General features: G+C 38.2%; 1 protein-coding gene across 1 annotated transcript in view; it reads right to left on the reverse strand.

The window, feature by feature from the left end:
* COL1A2 (collagen type I alpha 2 chain) overlaps positions 1 to 25106 on the reverse strand; it is a 39005-nt gene that overhangs the window by 9193 nt on the left and 4706 nt on the right. Inside the window, exons 5-39 of the mRNA XM_032694999.1 lie at positions 24674 to 24757; positions 23314 to 23370; positions 21328 to 21372; positions 21178 to 21231; positions 20834 to 20887; positions 20396 to 20449; positions 19825 to 19878; positions 19495 to 19548; positions 17834 to 17878; positions 17576 to 17629; positions 17426 to 17470; positions 15366 to 15419; positions 13878 to 13976; positions 13748 to 13792; positions 13540 to 13638; positions 12953 to 13006; positions 12746 to 12853; positions 11851 to 11904; positions 11647 to 11745; positions 10739 to 10792; positions 10254 to 10352; positions 9415 to 9468; positions 8722 to 8775; positions 8542 to 8595; positions 8383 to 8436; positions 7515 to 7559; positions 5226 to 5324; positions 4402 to 4509; positions 3007 to 3060; positions 2374 to 2427; positions 1776 to 1829; positions 1614 to 1667; positions 1405 to 1512; positions 350 to 403; positions 203 to 256 (exon numbers count right to left, since the gene is read on the reverse strand). Of these exons, the coding sequence (XP_032550890.1) occupies positions 203 to 256; positions 350 to 403; positions 1405 to 1512; positions 1614 to 1667; positions 1776 to 1829; positions 2374 to 2427; positions 3007 to 3060; positions 4402 to 4509; positions 5226 to 5324; positions 7515 to 7559; positions 8383 to 8436; positions 8542 to 8595; positions 8722 to 8775; positions 9415 to 9468; positions 10254 to 10352; positions 10739 to 10792; positions 11647 to 11745; positions 11851 to 11904; positions 12746 to 12853; positions 12953 to 13006; positions 13540 to 13638; positions 13748 to 13792; positions 13878 to 13976; positions 15366 to 15419; positions 17426 to 17470; positions 17576 to 17629; positions 17834 to 17878; positions 19495 to 19548; positions 19825 to 19878; positions 20396 to 20449; positions 20834 to 20887; positions 21178 to 21231; positions 21328 to 21372; positions 23314 to 23370; positions 24674 to 24757 (2265 nt within the window). The remainder of the gene's footprint in view (positions 1 to 202; positions 257 to 349; positions 404 to 1404; positions 1513 to 1613; positions 1668 to 1775; positions 1830 to 2373; positions 2428 to 3006; positions 3061 to 4401; positions 4510 to 5225; positions 5325 to 7514; positions 7560 to 8382; positions 8437 to 8541; positions 8596 to 8721; positions 8776 to 9414; positions 9469 to 10253; positions 10353 to 10738; positions 10793 to 11646; positions 11746 to 11850; positions 11905 to 12745; positions 12854 to 12952; positions 13007 to 13539; positions 13639 to 13747; positions 13793 to 13877; positions 13977 to 15365; positions 15420 to 17425; positions 17471 to 17575; positions 17630 to 17833; positions 17879 to 19494; positions 19549 to 19824; positions 19879 to 20395; positions 20450 to 20833; positions 20888 to 21177; positions 21232 to 21327; positions 21373 to 23313; positions 23371 to 24673; positions 24758 to 25106) is intronic.

The raw sequence follows: 25106 nt of genomic DNA on the forward strand, positions 1-25106 counted from the left end.
ACTGTAAAAAACCCCCAAGAATTAAATGCATAGCTCCTACTCTGGGAGTCTGAACAGTTAGGTTTTTTTTCTTATCCAATCCTATAGGGATCTGAGATATCTAGTGCAATTAGAATTTGTGTCAATGAAACAAAATTTAGGATTATCCCTAACCAAAGCAACTTCTTATTTATCTCCCATTAGAACTTCATTAGTTACTTACAGCAGGGCCAGGAGGACCAACTCTTCCAGCAGCACCAGGGAAACCAGTCATGCCCTAAAAATGATAGTGAAAAGGAAGATTAATTTTAAAAGCAACAATCACTTCATGAAAAGCAACAATGTCAGTACCAAAAGCTTGAAGACTTACAGGAGGACCAGCATCACCACGAGGGCCAGCAGGACCAGCAGCACCAGCAGGACCCTAGGTATGAAGGATTGAAAAAGAGAGATGGATTAAGCAAAGGCAGTTAATGTTCCCTATTTACAATAAGGGCTCAGTGTCTCTCTCATGATAGCTAAGGGTAATTTTTACTCCAGCAGGAGGATAACTGGGCCCAAAACCACACTGCCTATCCTGGTACTAGGGTATTAAATTCTCACAGACATTTAAAGTCAGCATCATAAGGCCTAGGAAGAGTTGCATATAAGGCATTTATGAATCAAATGAATTTCCTTGCAAACGTTATGTGCATCTAAACAAATCTGGAAGTCAAAATGTGAAAGTAGGGCAAAACCAGTAAGTCTCCCTTTTGCACTGTGTGACTTATACATCCACATCATGCAAAAGTCTGGTGTTGGTCTATTAAAATTATACAGTAAGTACCCCAAGCCACGTTATCTTGCAACACTTTATGGTATTTGAACTACCTGGGTCTGACTTTCTGCATGATTCAACCAGTTTCTCAGTAATGGGCTGCATGCATGTGAAGCAGAATATAGCTTTGGGCTATAAAGCTGGTAGCACATGAAAAGCCTGTGTGCAAGTGGGTGCATGAACAAATTTCCACATGCACTTCTGGATGACTGAGTCTGAAAACTAATCTGTGACAGCACATCCTGACTTTGAGAGAAAGGTATCAACATCCTCAGCTCAGCTTATCCTCAGCTTATCCACAATCTCTCCCTGGATGGTCCAAGATAGAATGATTTTGCTGATCTTCAGAGCAAGGTGAAAAGTAGGTGGTTTTTTTTTTTTTCCTTATTTCAGTTCCAGACTCACAATCTGAGCCCACATAAATAGATTGACAAAGTTTATATAATGCGTGAAAAATCAGTATGGTGACTTTCCACACAGCCTAATTTGTTTTGAAGTTTTGTTTCTTTTTTTAATTACTTTTTCAAAATTCAAGGCCTTCAGATTAGTGTATTCCTTGCACAGCACAGTTAAGAACTGTGCATTTTAACAAGACACAGTTCACTTACTGGTGGTCCAGAAGCACCGATTGGGCCAATAGCACCTGTTGGTCCAACTTCACCCTTAGGTCCTTTAGGCCCACGCTCGCCTTTAGCACCAGGCTGACCAGCTGCACCCTACAGGCAGAAAAACAGACAGAATGAGGAGCTAGAACTCTTGTAAAGGAAAGAGAGGAATGGCATGGCATCAATATCAGGAAAGCACAAACAGAACTCACAGGGGGTCCAGCAAATCCACTTGGACCTACGGGACCAGGCTCACCACGTTCACCCTAAAGAGAGAACAAAGAAGAGAGGACTGGTTGGATTGGGCTTTAAAAGGGCAGTTTTCTGAACATCATGTCTTTGACACAAGAATAGTTGCAGAAATTGTTACTTACAGGGATACCACGGGCACCAGCAGGACCAGCAGGACCAGCAGGACCTCCTTCACCCTTAAACAGATAGCAGAAAACATTATGACACTGTGGGGAAAGGCCTTGCTGTAACCAGAATAGGGGTGACCTTGTGGTACTGGTGCATGTAGTGAGTCCCCTGTGTCTCCACTGGAGGAGATGTTGCTGAAAATGCTTCTTTTTTTGACCCACCCTGTATTAATAATTTCTAACAATTCTCAGACAAGATCATTCTGAGATAATGTGTGGTTATTCATCACTATATCAAAACCCCTTCTCACAGTGTAAGAAGGGTTGTGGAGCTTAACTTTGACTGGGAAGAATTCAGCTGAAGCCTGAATCAGAATCTTCTCCCCATATAACAGAGTACCATGTAGATGTGCATCACTTCCCCGCCCTTTTAGGAAAAGGTTTGGGGTCCTATGGCAAACTTTGCTGAATAGTCCCAATAAACTTGCCTCCCAAGTCTGAAAAATGTACTGAACTTGTACACATTAGAAAGATGGAAATCATCTTTAATATTCCTGCGTGGGCAAACTGCATAAACAAACAAGACACTTTTTAATTCAAAGAGTAGACTTACCCGATCACCAGCACCACCAGCAGGGCCAGGAGCACCAATAGCACCAGGGAGACCCTGTAGGTCAAGAGACAGGACACCATTTCTAACAAAATTTGAGTAGGAGCAAGTACTTTGAATAATTTTTCTCTTTCCTCCTAGAGAAAGGTGTGTAACTTTCTTCCAGGTGTTTTCAAGATAAAAGGACACGTGATCTATTCCGTTATTTTCCTTCCCAATTATTATTATTGTTATTATTGTTATTTCCTTCCCAAGTATTAATTCTAGGATGGGCACCTTAAATCTCAAATTAATGATAATTTTTGTGTAGCTTTGCAGGCTGCCTTTAGAATTAGTTGTCTGGGCTGAGCCCACGAAATTAAAGAAGATAATGTCACAGTGAACAGCTGTGCAATACAAGGTTCTCTGCTCATGTAATTTCTCTGCTTGGATGCATGAGAAGTAAACACTTTTCTCTCTTTCTCCCCCTTGTCCATCCCTGGACAAGGGGCAACAAAATCACATTGATTTGTATTAAAATAAGCAGAAAGAAGCTTTACACAGTAAGGGGGAAACTTAAGTCCTGAACATCCTTTTCAGTCACTTAAGTTCCAAGGTGCAGCAAGGTAAACTCAAGTAGAACCAAAAGATACTCACACGAGCACCATCTCTTCCTGTTGCACCCATATCACCTCTCAGACCTGGGGCACCCTAGAATACACAGAGGGGAGAAAAGCATTATATTGGTAACGAACACAGTAGTTTGTATAAAATAAGTCTTGAACTGTTTGCTGGGTATCTGTGTGTTACTTGCACATCATACAAGATGCTCGTAATACTAGGGTATTTTTTGGGAATGGACTTTGATTATTATTTCATTGTTATTTCTGAGTATGTACTGACTGGAAAAGTAAAAATTTGCAAAGAGGATTGACACGCTTTTCAGAATTATAAGTCTGATTCTTTCATGGGAAGCCTATTTAGTTTCTCCGAGATACCAAGAATTTTGGATGGAATTAAAAATTCAGAACCAAGTTGAGGTATATTACCAATTATGAATATAAATCCCCTGTCAAAACCCCTTTACTTTTGGTCAAGAAATAGCTATCTGTAAAAAATTATTCTAGGTATTCATGTTATACTTTCTAATTGAAGTAGGAAAACAGCTGTTACAAACAATGATGTCATATGGGTGGTCACGTAAAATGCCATATGTTTCATATAACAAAAACTTATATCCACGCTACCACTACAGTCAAGAAATCAGACCAGCACTCTGTTCTGTGTCTTTTTTTCCCCTAAATACAGCCTAGACTTCTGCATTAATTTGCATGTCAATACATAGTGTTTTTTAAAAAGTTTGCAAGGAATTTTTAAAAATTTCCTTACAACTTCATTTATGATAAATGACTATGGATTTTTAGTCAAATAATGCAGTTCTAAAAATCTCAGTTTAGATTTTAAATAATGAACAGGAGAGAATATGGAATGAAAGGTACACAGCAAGATAAAAATCAATTCTATAGATAATTATATGGCAAAGCAGAAGTAGCAACAGAACTTGCAACCAGAGTTTACAGTTTTATATAAGAGTTTAAATTGGCTAAAATACCTTCTGATTTTATAGAAAACTGATACAATCCAAAACTTTCTGCAACTGATTTACTTATATTGTCACTACACCTAGAGCAGTCATGGATCTGATCCAGAGACTTAGTCCTTTGTGATTGATAGGCCCATTCCTACTATAAAGTCTGTACTCAAAGACAGCTTTAGTATTTCTCTGGTAAAGAAAAGCTCATTGTTACCCAATCCTGTGAAGAACCAATTGCCACTTAAGCCAATCCCAAATGCTGAGCAAAGATAAGAATAAAACCTTAAAAAAGACTGCCAGTCTGTTAGACCAACAAAACCTCTACTTGCTCACTAAGTAATACAGTTTCACAGTAAATAAAAGTTCCATTGGGGTAACCTTCAGGTTTTTTCAAGTTAATGAAATTCAGGCATCTCCCAAACCTGTGCATGCAGTGACAAAGCAGTTGTCCACCTTACCTTTTCACCCTTGCCTCCTGGAACACCAGCAACACCTCTCTCTCCTGGGATTCCACCAGGGCCAGCAGGACCAGGAGCACCAGCAGCACCAACATTGCCAGGCTCACCCTAGCAGCAACAGCATATCATGTAAGTCAGGGTCAAATCATTCACACAGTTTGGAACAAAATCATCATTAGTGCTTTGCCCATCATTCTGCTTGGTTGTAAACAGTGTGAATAGTAGCATTTTGTCTTAAGCTATTGTACGTATTTTACTTTTTTAGCTAACTAAGATGCTACATGTGAACACTGATTCTGTGGGTTCCTGAGGTTTTAGGGTGTCCCATGTTCCCAACTAAACTTCTGTGGAAAGATTCGCCATGAAAATCCTGAAAACTAAGACCCAGATTCAGTTATCATCAAACCAACATAATTTGTTAAATAACTATTTATTATTGCCCTGATGTTCGGGGGAGAATATTGCTTACTAGACACAAGAACTTCCAGTGTACAAGTAGATGTGGGTATAAATAGAAGTCAGCATGGATTTCAGTCAAAATCTCAGATCCTATCTCAAAACAGAATAATAGCATACCCAGCTGACAAGCTGTATTCAAACTGAGTTCCCCTCCCATCATCTACAGTACTACCCATTTAATATTAGCATGGACTAGCTGGGATGGAGCTTTACCACTTGAAGAGATGACCCAGGGGCTACAGTGTATTGGTAACTACCTGTTAGCAGTTATCACCTATGCTCTCAGGAAACCAGGTTTTGGATTGTGTCCAAATTCAATCATCAGGAATTCAACAGCAAGGCAGTGGCAGCTGGGAAAGGTATACCTTGTTACCATCAGGGCCTGGTGGGCCAGCAGGACCACGGCTTCCAATGGAACCGGCGGGACCAACAGCACCGCTTTCACCAGGAGGACCACGTTCACCCTACAGGAGACAGTCTGATTTAAGTTTTCCCTTGAATTTCTCTGTAGCTGAGAAGTTTTAAAGCACTGGCTAGTAGCATTTTAATCTGAATAAACCACTAAGAACTGTGTAAGAATTGTATAGCCACTAACTAAACTGGTCATAAGAACTGGCTCCAGTTTTGACACAAATACAGGAAAATGAGGTAATAAAGTCTTGCATCATGGTAACAGCTGACAATTAGGTTACAAATACTTTTTGAACATGGTTTTTGGCTACTGTGCTCATTCTGGTAACAGTGTCTTGCATTCTACTGCCAAATGGAGATTCTGTTTTAGAAAAAATAATGGACGCTAGCGAAATTAAAGCAATAATTAATGGCAAACAATTATTTTTACAGTGTCAAATGCCTGGTGAATATTGGAGAATAAAGGTGACAGCTAAAGCCTATTAATGTGACCTGTACATTATAACAGGTATAAGGATAAATTCTGAAATAGAGCTCATCCGAAGATGTGGAAGTAGCTGGAAACTGGGTTTAAATGCACAACAGATCTGTCAAAGGTCTTTAGTAAAACTGATATTTCTATATTTCAAATTATCTCAGTGTGATCAGTGTATTCTCTGGACATCAGGGAATAATCTGATAAGGTATAATAGAGATTTTTCGTTATACTGGATTTTGTACAGTATTATGTATAATATGTTGAATTTTGCATAACAGTATTATAGTTATTATGCAAAATCTGGGATTTTTCATGAGAAGTATAATGTGGTCAAAGAACTGACTCAAGGAGACATAGCACACTGCTAGAAGCACCAGTGATGTGGAAGATTAAATTATATTTTAGAAATTAATATTTCTTCTACATACATTTTTTAATGACAGAGAGGCTGAAAAGGAAGATAGATATTTATGAAATATGCAGATATCACAAAGGTGGAAGTTTTTGTCAACAGGAAGAAGGGTTGGCATATTACGCAGGAAGAAGTGAATAACCTGCTAGATGGCTGTCACAGAAAAAGTGGGATAAAATTCAAGAATGCAAATTATCAGGCCATTTATGTAGGCACTAAAAATGAGAATTTCTGCTGTAAATGGAAGTTTCATTGGTGAAAATGACAGAAAGGGAAAAGTGATAGCCAGTAGCCAACAACATGACGCAGACATGAGAAAGGCAAATGTGATCTGGCACAAGAAGTGAGGTATTTTTAGTTAGTGTTAGTTTTGTGTACAAAGCATCAGTAAGACATAATTTTAAATACTGAATGAAATACACCCTGGGCTGGGTTTGAGATACTTAAGGCAAGCTAGAGCAGAGGCAAGTAACTGCTACTAATATGACAAAGGCTTGGATAGATCAGCAAAGTCTAGAGAGGACATGGTTATTGATATTGATGCCTTAAGATTCAGTCTCAGGGTACGAAATACAGGGAGGGAAAGTGCTGTTTAAACTGATCAACATAACTTATAAGAGTGAATGGGAATATTTGTCATTGGATACATTCAGGCTCGAAGTCAGAAGAAAGGAAGAAGTAACAGAAGTAGGTTAAATATCAATCTCTTCATAGACGAATTTGGAGAGCAAATAATTAATCGAGCATTTTATAAATCACTCATTGCCCTACATAAGTGGGATCTTCTTGCCATGCAGGAAGGCCTCCACACAAAGCTCGTTAAAGATGTTCATTGACAGTGCAGGAATAAAGGGAAGTGAAAGGCAACACCCTCCAATGGCTATTCCAGGCTTTGAACTCAGCTCACTATCACAAAGAGGTTACCTGGGAGGTAGGAGCTGGCAAGCAAGGGATAGTACAACTGAAGTGGTCAGGCTAAGAAGGTCTGCACACAGGCACTGTACTTGAAAATTCTCATATGCATCAGGCCTCAGTGTAACACTGTAGGATTAGTCTTTTGTCATCCACAGTCTCACTGTGAGGTTAATACAGGGTATCGTTATTTGGGTAATAGTCATACTGCTTATCCAGAAGTTTACTAACACTGGCAACTGTTGTATTACATAATCATATACCCTGACATGTGCAAAGAGCAGAGATAATTCTCTTTCATTCCTGGGAATATGCTCTGCAATACACTGTATTCTATAACAAGGCTTTTTGCCTTGAGGAACTTGGAAATGTATATAGCTACAACTATCATTGAACACATTCTTAAGACAGTCTGTGCCAGATTTCAAATGAGTTACTTACTCTTGGGCCAGCAGGACCAGGGACACCAAATTCACCATGAAGACCCTAGAAGAGAGTAGATATACTGGTAAAGCTTATTTCTAAAGCAAACTTGTTTGCTCAAATTGTACTTTGTTTCTTAGCAGTAAACAGAAACGCTTCTCAAATTGCAACAGCATATTGAAAATTTTCAGGCAAATAGCCATCTTTTAGATACGTGAAAATAAGCCCTTTTCATCTAGCTGCACAGTATCTCAAGGCACACATGAGATAATTTTTCATCTGAAGAGTTACCTATTAAATTACAAGCTCTTTTTTTCAGGTATATGCATTGTATGTTATTTTATAGGGACACAGAGAGATGTTAAAGGTAGTTATGACACCTAGGATAAACAATTTGCAGATTTCATCACACACTAACTGTGCAGCAGTCAGAGAATGAATTACGCCTAAGCTACCTCAGTTGTACATCATTGTAAATTCACTGAAATCAACAGAGCTGCAAAAGAACATAATTGGAGTAATGCAGGTTAGACTTAACCTTAAAGATTTCAAAAGAAATGTGAAGTAAAATATTTTTCATATACTGTGTCCTCCTCTGGGAGAGGAGGCATACTTTATTACTGTTTAAGGCCCAAAAAGCAAAGGACTGTCTTGGCTCAGTTTCATACCAAAACTTAGAAAAAGAAGTATGATGCAAGTTCCAAAGAACTTCTTCATTTGTGGTTAGCTTTAACAAAAGGGACTATTAAACTTTGCATATAACACAGATTGCTTTTTTTTTGGCAAATAGATCCAACAGGCTCTTTCTTCACCACATGTGCAATTGCAAATGCAGCACTTATGCAATGCCTGCCCCCGCTCGTGGAGTACTGTGTGTGCCACTCACCCTTTCGCCTGGTTTACCGGCTTCACCAGCTGGACCCGAGGGACCTGGCAGACCCTAAGTATAAAGAAACAAGAATGCACATAAAGTTAAGGTTAAGGCAGAAGCACTTCATGCTTTGGAAACCATGGATAATACTGAGCAGAGCACATGGTTACTTACCTGGAAGCCAGGAGGGCCAGCAGGACCTGTTTCACCCTTTGCACCTTGATTCCCCTGGATGGAACGAAAAGCAACTGATTAACTTGGAAGGAGAAATACAGGAAAATGGATTTAAAAATGGGAAGTCCCACAAATGAAAAGTAAATCACAAATTGGACCTGTGTAAAAGCTGTTACTTACAGTGACTCCAGGAGGACCTTGAGCACCGTTGTTTCCCTCTGGACCAGGAGCACCCTATATATATGTTCAAGTAGAAAGCTGTTATCAAAGTTTGGATTTTTTATGAGTAATACATTTAAATTATTATGTGCCAAAAACAAAGGTCTCTTCCTGTGCATTTTGAACTTAACCACAGGAACTTCACTGTCAAAGTTTGCTAAAGATTCTCACAATTTTAAATTCTGGTGATTCAATTATTGCAGCACATTCATCCTTAAAAAAGCTTATTTTGGAATTACAGAGTATAGGAACCTTGCTGATAGCATTTTTCCCACAACAGACTGATTCTTTGGTCCCTCTGCATGGAAGAATTAGTAAGTTTCAGCTATCAATAAGAAGTTGAAAATTTACAGGATAAATTACAAACCATACACTGTCCTCAAAGAATTGAGGACAGGGAGTGCTATTTTTTCTTCTTCATAAGATAATAATACTGCAAAATTAATTACCCAATTAACACCCAAGAAGAGGAGTTTTCATTTATCCATTAAGTAACAGCCCCCACTGACATGAGGCTAGATGAATGTATTCCCAAGTACTTTTCTATTTCATCATCTATTCATGCTTGCACAGGCCAATGGTATCTCATTACAGAGGTTTTGAAAATCTACTTCTTTCTCTCTGGAGGGTGCTAAAGCAATTATATCCACATACCCGTGGGCCAGCAAGACCAACATTGCCTCTTTCACCAGGTTTGCCAGGTTCACCCTGAAGTCAAAAGAAAAAAAGATATAAAAGTTAACCAAGACTTTGTATTAGACTCAATTTATACTACTAAGCAGACACTTACACTCTCCTTGCCAGAAGATTTATTGCAATAATTCTTTAACCCCAATTAAAACACCCACAAGCTCCATCTGACTTTTTGGATCACTTTGAATATCTCAAAAATAAACGTCTTGTCTTTTCAGAACTCCATTTCCTTATTTTTTGAGATCATAACTCATGACTCTCTGCATAGTATCCTATGCAATACACTCTACTTATGTATGTATGTGTGTGTATGTATAGCAGCACCCAAATCCAGGAGGTTATTATTGTTATCTGTGGCCTCTGTGGGATATATTAAGAGGCCCATTGAAGTCACGGGTAACTTGTCTTCTAAACTGAGTGATCTTTGGATAGTGCTCCATAAATAAGAGTACTCTGGAACTGAACCTTAGATTTAATGGCCAACTTTTACAGAACTGTTACTGAAGCGTATATACAGAAATGATAAAATGGAGATGCAGAAATTATAAAATAGACGTGTATTATCCTAATCACTTCAGTGTCCAATTATTCCTAAGCTAATTACATTGTTTTTCAGTTGTTTAATCATATTTTGGATAACTGAAAAATAATTTAAAACAAAAATCTTGAACATAAATGGATGCTACAATAAGCAGTACAGGAAGATACAGGGAGATGTGTTTGATTAATGTCAGAGCTGGGGACCTAAAGATGTCTGAAAATACCTTCATAGTAGTAGAAAGCTTCTGTACTGTACTTACAGTGGGACCTTTTGGTCCAGGGAATCCAATGTTGCCAGGCTCACCTCTATTACCAGCTGGACCAATTGGCCCAACCCTACCATCTGCTCCAGGGAAACCCTAGAAAGAGAAATCATACTATTAAATGGCTGGGGTAATTTAATTAGAGTTCAGCTTTAGGAGAAATGTGTACTGACAGGAAGCAAACGCCATTTAACTTTTAAACATTGCTGATACACTGCACGCTCACGCATCCCTCCATTTTTCTCTCTTCTCATAGAACTGTGTATTTCTTCTTCCCCTTCCAGGACACAGGCCTAATCTGAGACCCACAGAAATGAATGGAAAGTTTCACACTGTTCTTCTGAGTAATATGGTAGTAAAATTTTGCTGGTTCTATGTAGTTGTGTGAGGGCTCGGCACCGAGACCTCTGCTTTTTAAAATCTCACTTTATGTGCGTGTTTCACATGCAATGGGGGAACAGAATGGAAAGCAAAGTACTTACAACAGGACCCTCCTTGCCAGCAGGGCCTGGGCTTCCAGGCTGACCTGGGAGACCCTGAAAAAGGAAAATGTTGACGTTTTTAGAAGGAAACCAACTCACCCAACAGTTAACCAACATTTTTTCCTACGTGCATGCATACACGCAGAGAGATTCCAAGTTATCAATATACACTGAGGAAACAGGACTGTCTGCCTTATCAAGTTTACATCTAAAGGACACTGAAGTTTAATTTGGTGGTGTGTTCCCTTGCCAGTTGAAAATCACCATAGGTAAGTACCTGTTTCACTCAGATAAACTTATTTAGGCTCTGCTTTGGAGGAGAGTGTGTTTCAATGTTTGTAGATGCCTAATAGTTTCACATGTGCATTGAAAACCTTTTCACTTCATAGGGTAGGGTAGGAAGAGTAAAGAGAATTAAGGACCATGACAAGGACATAATCTGACTGCAGCCAACACCACTAAAAGTGAATGGCTTCTTTCAGTGAAATAATTTCCAAAATAAAATAGAAATAATTGAGATCAGCCATCTAATCGTTTTAGTAGGGTTTGCTTTTCTTTTAGTTCATTAAAGAGGACACACACACCACAGTTGTGATCTTAATGATCATATTCTGTAAATAATCACAAGCAGAAACTCCTTTCAGAAGTCAATGCAGTATCCAGTACAAAGTGACAGTGTTCCATGACAAGGCAATCAAATGCTACCATACCAAAAGGAACTAATTTCAATAAATATTTTGATGCTTCTTAATCATTCCTCACGGATTTTTTTTCAATAGAGTGGTGGAAGTGCCCTAATTGTGGTTAGCTGAATTTTTGCATTTGGATTTCTGAATAATTTTATCCCTTAATTGTAAGTAATTTTCTTTTTACGTAGTTCAAACTTACACCACAGAGTTCAAACTTACTCTTGGACCCATAAGACCAGGCTCACCAGGACGGCCAGCATCACCATGAGGACCCTTAGCACCAACAGGACCACTAGCACCACGGTTACCAGCAGGTCCCTACCATAAGAAAGAAACAAAATAAGGCAGAGGTAGGAAAAAGCATCACATATCTGCGTATAAAAGAAGATGGTTCAGAAATAGCGGCCCAGACAAAAGTCTTACCATGACACCAGCTCTGCCATCAGCTCCAGGAAGACCACGAGATCCAGGCACACCCTGCAAGTCAACACAAAACAAATCAAGAAACGGAAAGAAATAAATCTTTGCTGCTTGCTAAATTTCAGCCTTCCAAGCAGGTCTGCTGAATTTGAGGTAAGTGCAGCTCTAAGCTCACACACCTCAGTGTAAATGGATATTGTGAAAGAAATCTCTTTCACTTCCTATAGATTTCCTTAAATTTTCGTTTGTATCAGAGCATTTTCAGTGCTCATTGTAACTAATAGTGGCTCTACCCAGTGGCTAGGATCCCACAACCTGGCCCACACAGTTCCACATTCCCTTCTCCATAGAGAGTTACTGATTTCTCTGTGACTCCCTACCCAAAGTGCAACACTAAATCTTTATCCCTGCCCAAAAAATATCTGGTGGAAACACTGCCATTTTTCGTATTATTTTCCTATGAATTGTTTTCCTGCATGCTTCCTGAAGTTCATGGGGTCGTTTTCTCACCCAGTGAAAAGGGTACTAGGCATCCTTGAAGACACTGAATTGAAAGCTTTTGCCTCCTATGATGTGTGAGCCACTTCTCTGTTTTGAGCAGTTAAATTCCATCACTACCTTTAAGAGTAATTAAAAGATAATTCACTAAATATTACACAATGGATGAATCAAAACAACCTCTAATTGCTTCAGGGATAAGACTGTAAACATGCATTAACACAAAGCAAAAATAGGTTTGGTCCCAACTAATCAAAACGCTTAGAATTGAAAATGATCTTTGTGTAGAAGCATTAATGTAAATTTAATTACTCATAATTATTTAATTTGCCTTTGTGACTCTTGATTGATTTCCTCTTTCCTTTTACTTCTAATTCTGGAACACAAAAAGAAAACCTACTCTCAGACCAGCAGGGCCTGGGGGACCAGCAGAGCCAGGTTCTCCAGTGCTTCCTCTCTTGCCTTCCTCACCACTGGGACCAGGAGGGCCAGGAGGTCCAGCAGCACCCTATGTCAGACAAATAGAGAAAAAGAAGAAATCAGGTGCTGTGTTGCAGTTATAAGGAGGCTTTTGATTGAAAAAACCTTCACATTTTGCCATACTTACAGGCTCACCCTTGGCACCACTTTCTCCCTTGGGACCGGCAGGGCCTGGTTCACCCTAGAGTCCAAAACAAAAAGTGATCATAGAATTAGGCATCATTCAAAAAAATATCTCTTCTACCTGGAGAGATTTCTCATGAATCAAAACAGTTTTTGATCATCTCTGCCTCTGTTGTGAATAACAGTCAACGAGTACAATTGTATTTTTGGCTTAACGGCCATGAAAACAAACATGTTCGAGATGCTTAGAAATTACATATATTGAACTATGACACATTCAGGGCTGATTCCTCTGCTGAGGATACCCACTGAGGGCCTAGCTGTGAGATTGCTGCCACATCTCTCTTGATACTATCAGCATGGACAGAGCTTAACAGTCCTTGCACTTGAAGGGAGTGCAAAGTGAACCTCTTGAGTCTTGGCATCTGAAGCAAGTAGTGAGACACAGAACTGAACTACAATGTTCAATTACAGTGCAGCAAGAAAAAATGTCTGCATTATAACAAAAATGTATCCAGAGGGAATCTTTTACTACTGTGGACACTGTGTCCAATTTTCAAACGAAGACACATAATATACAAGGTCACTTACAACAAGTCCTCTTGCACCACTAGGACCAGCAGGGCCAGGAGGACCAAGAATACCACGGGGACCAGGCAGACCAGGAGCACCAGCAACACCAGGAAGACCCTGTAGAGCAGAAGGGAAAAAAGGTAATATGAACCTATTATCTTTTCTGCTGCATTAACTGAATTTGGGTTTTTTTAAAGCAAACAAGTGTGAGTATAGTGGTACTTACAGCTGCACCTTTAGCTCCTGGAAGACCATTAGCACCAGGGTTGCCCTGTTAAGGAAGATAACAATGCTGGTTCATTCAGAATCAAAAGTACACCCATCCAACAATAGATAAAGTCTGGCAAGTTACTTACTGGTGGGCCAACAGGACCACTAGAACCAGGAAGTCCAATCTCTCCTCTTGGACCAGCAGGACCAGTAGGACCAACATGACCAGCAGGTCCGATTTCACCCTGTTTGAGAGAAGAATAGAACTCTCTATCAGTGTTATGGCAATAGTGAATCAATCCTATATTAGCCTGGCATTAAGAAGACAATCAGCAACTGAGAGCTTTTAATGGATTTTAAAGGCACTGAAGCTGGAATGCCTAGTTAGGCTCCAGCTGATAGCTGGAGCTATCAGCTCTAAGCTGATAGCTAAAACAACAGATGCTCAGCAGACCTGAAAAGTTACATTATCACCTAGGATTAACCAGAAGGTTGATCTGAAAAAAATCAGTATTACAATTCCAGTCTTATCTGCAGCCATGTGCCTCCAGCATTGGCCTGAGGTGCCACAGTGTATGAGACCTAATTGACCATTGTCTTGCACTTTCAGATGCCATTCACACTGATGCAAAACACACAATGATGCCTGATCAGAGTGCTGTGGGATAGTATTCACAGTGGAGTAAATGACAGGAAGAAAGGTCCTTGTTTTTATTTTCGGAAGCTTGTATTCCACTACAAAAAACTGAATATAATGACAATTTCTCTCCAACAATTCTCTAAGCAGCCAGCATTCACCCTGGACATGTAAACAGTCTTCTCTTGAAATTACATGCTGTAACCACACTAACATCTGCATCAGAGAAGACTTCATGGTTTTCAAAGACTTGCATTTTGATAATAACCAAAATGGGATCTCAATTTTTTCCTCATCTTCCCTGCAGTTAATATTAAAGGGTCCAGCAAACAATACTTCATTTTCTTCTAAGGATGGATTAAGATAAGTTTTGGTTGTGACATGGATTTTGTGGCAAAAGGTCAGCAAAATTAGTAAATGTAGTATATGTGATACTCTTGGCTTCCTTGGGCACTCAGGATATTGAGACTCTTACCCAGGTAAAAATGCTAAGATCTGAGCAATAAGTGAATCATTTAAGTTATAGTCTGCAAGAGCAAAATGGTAGTGTCCTGAACCTGAAAAGTTTAAATGCAATTTCTGCATTGTAATTTCAAGGACTTAGGCTGGAAAGAGCCCAATACTCAACCACAGCTTCTTGGTCCTCCACTACTTCTGTAAAGTGATGTTATTTGCTGCTTTGCTTATTTAGCATGATCCACATCACCCTTTGAAGGTATATTCTACTGCATCACACAGGAAGCAGTAAAAAGGTTATGTGTCTTCCTAAATCTGCCCAGCATCCATCTTCAGCTGTGAAGTAACTGCTGTGTTTTAAATTAGCATTCATATGTGATGCTCTCCAAATACTCTAGGAATTCATCCTCATCCTGATCCGTAACTGATAAGAAAGGATTCCTATTTCATTGAGAGTGGGGGTTTTTTTGCTGCCTAGTAACTCTTTATAGTACATTTCATCTTCACTATCAAATGTACCAGGAGAAGCAGATGTTCATACCTTAGCACCAGGAGCACCTGGGAAGCCTGGAGGACCAGCAGCACCAATAGGGCCCTGGAAAATGAAAGGGAAGCAGTTGTGTAAAGGTATTCTGTGACGACAGAAACATCTTTCTTGCTTTAAACAGATTAAAAAAAATGCACATTTACTTATTCCTCATGTTACCACCTCAGAATACCAGTTGCCTTTTGCAACTCCAAACTGACAGATTTGGTTTACTACAAACAGTTAAGAGCAAGGTCAATGCTTAAAAAGCATTTGCAGCGCAAATTTAGCAAGAACTGGTAAAACCTTGCCTTGAGGCTAAATACCTGAGAAAGAACAGAGGATGGGCAGAGGCAGGCATCTGCAAGGCAAGGTGGCTGATTCTACTACATCTACTTATGGTTGTGAGATTTCTAACTACATTGGGACAAAATTCCTAATGTACCCAGACATATATTCATAGTATGTATTCATAGCCTTTATTTTTCAGTGCATGCAAATACAAAGGATAGTTTTTCTTCAATTATTAACAAAATATCCAACTCACTCATTGCTATTGGGAACTGATATCTACATTTTTGTTGAGCTAAGATCTTTCAATTATAAATACTTATTATAAAACTGCCTCAAAAATCCAAGGGAATTTGTCAGCTGGTATGACAAAAAGGAGTTGGCTTCCAACATTTTATAACCTACTGTGTTATAAATGGGGTACCTTGAATTCTCACTGGTTTTGCATAAGCAAAGAAAAAAAGAACAAAACCCTTTAAGATGTGTTTGAAAACAGAAATTTACAGAATTTTCATTGCAGTGACTTTTTTACATTTTAAATTCCAAGTAGCAAGAAGAATAAAAGGTTATTTCTGTTTTAGTTCTAAAAAATTAGTGGTAATAAGTGCTATGCAGAATATTTACAGCATCATAACCTAAGTATGTGTAAAATAACTTCAGCCTGGAATAGACACTGAAACACAATGCAATGCTGTGCTGCTGCCCATTCTGAGTAACACCTCTGCAATCAGCAGCTTCAGAATATTTTTCATATAGTAACTTCATGTGAAACGTCTTCAGCTAAAATATTTTGATTCTACTACATCAGGTCTTAGCTGTAAGATCTCTATTTGCCTGCAATTTAAATGCCCAATCACAGACATTTGTTGAATACTCTACTTGGGAGAACTGAAGAGAAATTCACAGCTCTACTAACATTCTGCTCTGTTAAAGCACAAGAGGTGTTTGAAGTGACAAGGAGCATTAAAATCAACTTTAAAAAAACAGAATCAAGTACAGGTTCATCACTGACTCAAATTCTGAAGGTAGGAAGAAAAAAACTATTCTAGGCTATTCTTGATTTTTTTTACAGTTTCAAAACTATGTCCTTGTACACATACTTATTTCACTGAGATAAATGAGGTTTACTGAAGTCAGTGGTATATTATGGTAACACTAACTCCTTTTGAATGGAAAATTTGCATTGTGTTAGTTCTTATTAGAATAGTTATTGTTTACTAGTCAGACCAGGGCAGTTGGATCTCACTGACCTTTCACATTAGCTCACATAATGCAGGTATCAGGGGTAAACGTAAAAGGTTAATGTCTGATAGCACAATGCTGCAGGTGCGAAGCTGTGTTCTGGTGTGCGTGCATTATTTACAGTTTATATATAATTACAGTCATCTGCAACATGTGCATGGTATATATATGTGAAAAAAGTCTCTTTAGTTTTGGGATGAGAACTATTCTTTTAGACTGCTGGAAATGAGAATTCTGTTCATTGGGTGTTTCTCAGTGAAATCTGCTGGGAAAGTTTCCCATGAAATCACCTGTGCAAATGAGAGAATATTTGGTTCCTTTGATATAGATGTGTTAAAGATAAATTCTGAGGCTCTCAGGATATTGTCTACAAAGGTTTTATGTTTCACTAATTCTTTTTGTGATGGTCTGATAAGCAACAAAGGATATGTTAAAAACATGAACACAATCAACTTCTCAGAAGCCCAAGAAATCCTCTAAAAACAGGATTAGGAGCACAAGGTCTAATGGAACCATACTGTCAAAGAGCAAGACAAACTTACAGCAGGTCCAGTGGGTCCAGCACTGCCATCACTTCCACGAGCACCCTGTGAGGAAAGAACATGATAAATAGTTTGAAAAGAGAACTGAATATCAGAGAAAGCCACAGTAAGTGGCTGGTCATGATGACAGACAGATGGGAAGCTACTTACAGCTGGTCCAGGGGCACCTACTCTTCCTCTCTCACCAGGGAGACCACGAGCACCCTAAAAGAAAAAAATTAAATTAACTCATTTATATCTCTTCATTGAACATAGATATATAGAATTTTTTCCCTCTGCTAAGTCATATTACTATTACATAAGAGTATCTAGCTAGCTGGAGTGTTGCAGATGACAAATATTGAAGAAAATGCTAGCTGAACAAAATCTATCAGATTATAATTTCCCACAGTAGCACTGAATACTTACAGGTTGCCCTGGGGTACCATTTTCACCAGGGGCACCAGGTTCTCCCTGTGAAGAAGAAAGTTTGGAGGCTTGAATTAATTAAAGGATGCTTTGGACAGACAGTACAGCACCTTCAGAGAGATTTTCAACTGCTGGATCCTACTCTCTTTGTCTTCTGTAGCACTTGCATCACAGTATACAATAGTATAGTCCTGAGGATGCAGAGACTGCAATTGTCCCTACATATACTGGAACACAGTCAAATGGAATCCTTTTAGAAGAGGAGGGACAGAGAAAGTTGCTTGACTTACCTAGCTCAGCTTTCCTTATCCTCTTTCTTTATTCTGATATTTACTCTGTAGTACGCATTTAAAAGATTGGGTCTGGATAGTCAACTACTAATTCAGATTAATCAGCAGCTGTTTTTTAGCTAGAGCAGAACCAGAATGATGCTTTCCTTTGCCTTATGTTAAGGTGACACAGTTCCTGTCAAATGACTGAAAATAAGGATCTGCCTCAGTTATTTTTAACTTAAGACCAACACTACTGATTATTTGAGATCTAGGTTGATCTGCAGTAACAAGGTTTGTCCTAGAGCACTTGTATCCTGATATACCTGAATGCACCCAATCTTAAATGCTGCAAAGAATGCAAGTTTTTGCCTTCCTCAACTGCACAGTTATATTGTGACTGACCTTAATTTATTATGCTGGTGTTTTCCAGCCAGAGAAGCACTCTTACTAGTAACTCTTCTATCCTTTACTTAATTGCTTTATCTGCTTTTAATATCCAATAACTGGGTAGACTGTTTGCTATCTCTTTACCATACTTTGTTATGGAGGTAAACTTCTTACAGTGATACTGGAGAATGGTATGTTACAGTTAATAACTCTATAACAAAGTGGTGCTAAGCTCTTAGAAACAAACAAGAGTCAGAATTAGCATTTGAGTTTTTCATTGTTATATTAAGAATTCTTGAATACAAATCTTCTGTGAATCACTCAGCTGCATTTAAATTTCCTACAACCCCATATTCCAGTATTTTTCAAGAACACTGGGGCACTGAGGTGGAATGGAAGAAGAAGAAGCTAAAAGAGAAAGAGTTTGCCAGAGATATTTCTGGACTATATTTAAGAACATATTTTTAAGGATTTTTTTTTTAAGTATAGTGTTCAAATATGTACTAATCTGAAGATGGTAAAAAAGAAAAAGACTGAAGATCAAAATAACCTCAACTCAGAAAAGTGCTTCATCTACCCAAATTTTTAGCAGAAAGCCTTACATTGAACATGTATCTCACACAACAGAATTTTGCAGAAGAACGAGATGTTTTCATTTTAGCCTGCTTTAAAAAAATCCACCAAAATCCAATCCACAGAAGAGCAGAGATAGCAAAAGCAGTCTGAAGTGCTAGTGAATAGTCAATCACAAGAAGCCCAGTTCTGCAGCTCTTACTTACTGTAAGCACTAACTTGACTAAGGGCTCAAGGATAAGGCCCCAGGAAAGCTCCCATGATAAGGTGCTTTACATGTGTTTGTTTTACATGGATCCACTGACTTCTAGATTATTGCAGCTGAGCAATGTTTATTGGCAACATGGAAGACTGATTAGAGGAGACTTCACATGGCTTTTGCTAAAAAGATCTATAAATGCATCCTACATTTTCAGATTTCATGTTTACCTTGGTGCCAGGAGTACCAGGTTGTCCCTTTTGACCATCCAGACCATTGTGTCCCTATATTGAGTAGAAAAATAAATACTGATACATATTTTCTCACAAATGGCTATACACAAACTCTTAGTCTTGTAACATAAATCCCTCCTCCCACACAAAATTATTTCCTAATATAATCTTCTTATTTTTCCAAAATAACCAGTCTTTCATATCAGGCAATATAAAAAACTTCAAGGAGGTTCATGCACTCTTGACTTTCAGAGCATTTCCAGGGGTTTTCAGTATGCTGCACTGTTATCAGTCTTAAATATTCAGGGAAAATATGTATATACTCACCCTAATTCCCTTAAAGCCAGGCAGACCAGGAGTTCCAGGGAAACCACGAGCACCCTAAAAAACCACAGTGCACAAATGATTGTCTGCCATATTATACACTGCTGTTAAAAAGAAAGAAATTGGATAAGTCTTTCAATAAAATTACTACATAGATTTGGGTCATGATCATTCAAGTGAGGAATACAGTTCAGACCCTAATCTCTCAGGATCAGACTTGATTATTGATTAACAATAATCAACCTGATTTTTCCAGTTCTGAATCTCAGAAATTTCATGCATTACCACATGATAGCACAGCTGTCTTAACTTCCTGTGCCAAGGTGCCTGCTCACCTGCTTCTGTATAACTCCTCACAGTGGCATTTCTGTTACTCAGTACATTTGCTTTATTGGATATGGGGTGGGGAAACAAAAACCAAAACTATATGATATCCCTGAAGGTAAGGACTGACATTGGATTAATCCATATAAGGAATATTACTAGACTGTTAATGTGATGAAATTCTGAAAGGTTGTTAGGTGTCATTGATCAGTGAATTGTTTTGTATTGTACACAGTGGATCACTACATACCTGAGGGCCAGCAACACCTCTCTCACCAGGTCTTCCAGGTTTGCCAGGGTGACCCTAAAAAATCCAGCAAAGATGCACTAAGAAGGAAAGCTCCTTTTATAAAATAACAACATAAACCATTTAAAAAAAATACACTGGCAAAGCTTCTCCTTTTCAATAAATACAGGGAGCCTATTAGTTTTCAGGTTTTCTTCTTCCTGTATTCAGGAAGCTAAATAATATTTTTGGAGATGTTTTGGAGTTATCCAATTTTCTGTACCTTTTCAGCATACTGCATCTCTTGTACTGTAAAATAATTATTTCAGGGGCTTATTTATTCTATATATTATAGAAGAATGTAAAAATTATGACAAATAGAATGCTTATCTTAATGATAACCTGATTGTTAGAGTTGAATCACCACCCCAAATAGACGAAAAACATTTAATAACCACTTACATCTTCACCAGCCTTTCCTGGAGGACCAGGGGGACCACGAGGACCCTGGGGACCCTGTTAAAAATAGATTGAGGATTACTTAAAGCATCATTCTTCATCTAAGTCTTTCCACTGGCTTCTGACTTGAGTCGGGGTATAGCTGAAGCCTAATTGACTTTATGATTCCAATTTGAAAGAGCCCGAGTCTGAGTGTTCAGCTCTGTTTCAGTAACAGGATCAAGCAGGAGTATCCAAACATTCAGAGATGTGCAGATGGACAGGAGAAATGGGCCTAAGTATTACAAGCCTACTTTGGTGTGCTATTTCTAATGTTAACAGTGTCTGCATGTGAAACCTGTACTTACTGTTTGACCAGGTTCACCAGGCTCACCGGGAACGCCTTGAAAACCGGGAGGACCCTAGAAGATGAGGGAGATATTGTTAGTTTTCAAACAAGCTAATTTCTCATTTTTTAGGTATGTCAATGTCAGTAGAAGAGATGAGACTGTACTTACAGGGGGTCCAGATGCTCCAGGTGGGCCTCTAGGCCCCATTAAACCCTAAGGGAGAAAAATTGCAAAATCTCTTTTAAAAACCACTATTGAATAAACTCATCTATAACACCAATTCCTGGTATTCCTAAAATATTGTAAGCATCACAGTTTTCAGTGTGCAATGTCCAGGTCAAACTACACAAAGTTAAGAGATCTGCATGAATTTGCATAGGCAGTCCAAGTGCAAACACATCTTCTAAGGGTAGTGAACCATCAGAGAATCCAGTAGGATGATTAGGAATGTACCATTATGGCTCTGAACCTTGTAATTAGTCTTCTTAATCTATTCTGGCTTATTAGCAAGTCCACTGGCTCATTCTACTATGTACCCTCTACCTCCCTGTGCAGAAAATTCCAGAATTTAAAGATGAGGGTCATAACAAAACACTGTGAAAGGCTCTTATACAAATTATGTATACATCTATTTCAAATAATAATCTACTTCTATTTAAATATTTAATTGCTTTCTAGTTTTGATTAAATTCTCTTCATTTCACTGCAAAATAAGTCACTAACATACTTTTGAAAAGGAAATTTCCCCAGATTAGTGCACTTTCATAACGGTTATCTTAAGCCTTACTAAGCAAGAAAACAATTTTGAACTGAAATTTAATTTAGACTTCTATTGTCCAAAATGATTAAGGATATGTTTCAACAGAAATCATTATGCTTTAAATTGGTTTTAAAACTTTCTTAGGAACTCTTGTAAACTTGTAAAACTCACAACAAGATTAAAATCATATGCAAACTTTTCAATGGCTTATGTAGCATTCCTATAAAACTGAATACTTTTCATTAAGAGGAATAAATACATATTAATTACAGGCATTTACTTATGAAAGTTAAAGCAATGTTGTGGATATAAAAATATGCAGTAATTCTAGAAAAAACAACTGTTTCTGAACAGGCTGAATCATATATGCTGCATAAACCCCGTGAACTTGTTCACAAATTATATTACATAATTATTTTTCCCTCCCTTTCTAACTTCCCAATCTATTATGTTTTCTTCATGAAACTGAAAACTTCCTCACAGAAAGTAGATTCTACTGCTGTTGCTGTCAGAGGAACCCTAATTGACTCAAAAATTGGAACTCAGAAAATTGTGACACCCCAAGTAAATCCTCATCTACATTTTCTGATTTATTGTCAGACATTGAGGGCAGAGCTTGATTAAAAGTACTCCTATTTTCCTATATTTAGTATCTAAATGGACACCAAAAGATTTCCCAGAATTAATTTAATATACAGTATTTTTAGAAATGGAGACAAGCATTTGACCCAGAATAATCTTGGGCAGCCTTCATCCTGCTGCTCACCCATCAGATGCACTGGCCAGGATGTCAGTGTGTTTGGTGAATTTAACCCCTATATTACTATCTGTGTGCACTGAAAATATCTGCTAACATCAGAAAGCATTAGAAATTCATGCGGAGCAGCAATAAACTCCTTAAATTCCATTTGGACATAGTATAGAGTAAACAAGGATATCAAATGAGTTGTATAGCCATGGGGGACAAATGGTCACCAACTGGAGCTGAGATGCTGAGTTACATTCTAGACCTACGTCTGCCTTAGAGAGCAGCTTTACAATCATTCTTCCTAAAACACGATCTTCTCTCTCAATATGGGTAAAGTAAAACTACATAAAAGTACACATGTTATCTGACATCAAATTATGAGATTCACTGCTTCATAAAAGTGTTAAACATATTGAAGATGAAATATGGTCTTGGGACTGTATATTTAAGTCGTAAGACTATTTTAAACACATACATTTCAAAACATATATTGTCCTACATCAAAGGATCAGTTCACAGCCTGACTCAAAATATGATCAAAACACTAACTTTATACTATGTTTTGCATTAATACTGCTGGATTAGACTCAAAGGAAAATACTAAACACACCCATGCCAGTTACCAAGTGCTCTATCATACACCTACCATAGGTCCTGGGCCAAAATCGGCTGCTTTAGATGGATCATATTGAGCAGCAAAGTTCTGTAGGTGATAAAAAGTTTAAAATTAAAATACTAAAAATTTTGCCTTAAAAATATTTCTTATCAATATTCTACATCTAAACATCATCCGACTTGTTACACTTGCTACATGATTTGTTAAAGCAAAATACATACAACTCAGTAAACATAGCCCTATTATAATTACATTTCTATTCACGTTTTCAAAAAGACTTGATTTTACTGGAAAGGCTCCTTCAAACAGTGGCCTTAAATATCTGTGCAGAAGTGCTAAAGAAGCATTGCAACAGCGTGAACTGAAAATTAAGAATGTAAACTCAGTGGTCACTTAAAGTTGCAAACTTTCTTTAAACTCTCAAATTGCTCTGCATAATTTTCAATAAGGGAACTCATGCATATTTTTCACTGCTTTGCTTAAGTAAAATTCATGTACCAGCCCTGACAGATGAGGTAGGCCCTTCAGCTTCAAAAAGAATTGAGGAGCTGCAGACTCAGAGACTGCAGTGGATTGTTGATATTTTATCAAAATGGAAAGAAGTTCTACATGGCACAACTGAAAATCCTTCACTTCCTTGTTTTTGTTTGATTGTTTTATTAGCATATTAAAATAAGAAAAAAATAACAAAAGCAGTTGGAGATTTGCAAATGGGAAAATAAACTACTTTTATCCATACTGAAGGCAAAAGAGTATTTTTCCATGCAGAAGAATTTACCAAACTTGATCAATACAACACCATCTTTGTCTTCATGCTGCCTATGCAAACCAATGTCAAGCAAAGAGTTAAATTCTGCAGAGAATACGTCATGGACCCTTGTGCAGAAAGTGTGTATGTGACAGTCCATTTACGTTCTGCAGCATGAATACAGATAGAAATGAAAAATTCTAAAAAATATACCCTAAAATTCTACAGGACTTTTAAGTATTGATTTTTAGCCTAAGGGGTAGTCTTCTTCAGCTTATTCCAACACAGCTGCTGTCTGTTGAATCCAGCTGTGAAGGTTTCTTTTCACCATCTGCTTAAAAGCACTGGTTTCATTTAGTTGAATCCTAACCCACACACATTATGGCTGTGTAAATTTAATGCTAAATAACAGGGTTGCTTTGCTCCTCTGCATAAGTCCCTGTTGAATACAGAATCCAAATTTTCCATGGAACATTTACACCCCAAGGAAAGTTTAATTGGAACTGGGACCATGAATGTCTTAAGGCTCACAAGAGAATGTGTGTTCTACTTTCCAACGCAACATCAGTATTTTCCAGCTGATATGTGTTTTGCCTTAGTCAAAAAGCACAGTTTTGGTAATAGGAAGTTTGGATGCCTTACTCCGCCAAGACCTGGAGGACCAGGGAGCCCTGGAGGACCTGGTAGTCCATCTTCACCATCTCTGCCTGGTGGACCTGGTGGACCCTAGAGTCAAAAAGGGGATTACAAAGTGAACATTAGAAGTGGCTGAAGAAATCTCTGATGTGATAACTTCATTAACAGCCAGGGACCTACAGCACACTCTACAGCAATGCTATACATGAAGTTTCAATAAATGCCTAACTTGAGAAAATAAGTATAGTCTGATTTTATGTTGATTCCCCATAACTTAAATCAGATATGTACAGACCTTCATATTTGAGAAGATTTATGGGGGAGATATTTCATTTATGCTACCAAAGCATAATCTCCAAATTAGGAAGTTTCATTTTAAGCAAAAAAATTTTGGACCTATACATTTCTAGTGATCCATGTGGACCCACAAAGGTGCTCA

Source organism: Chiroxiphia lanceolata, chromosome 1 (assembly GCF_009829145.1).
Source record: "Chiroxiphia lanceolata isolate bChiLan1 chromosome 1, bChiLan1.pri, whole genome shotgun sequence".
Taxonomy (NCBI): Eukaryota; Metazoa; Chordata; class Aves; order Passeriformes; family Pipridae; genus Chiroxiphia; species Chiroxiphia lanceolata.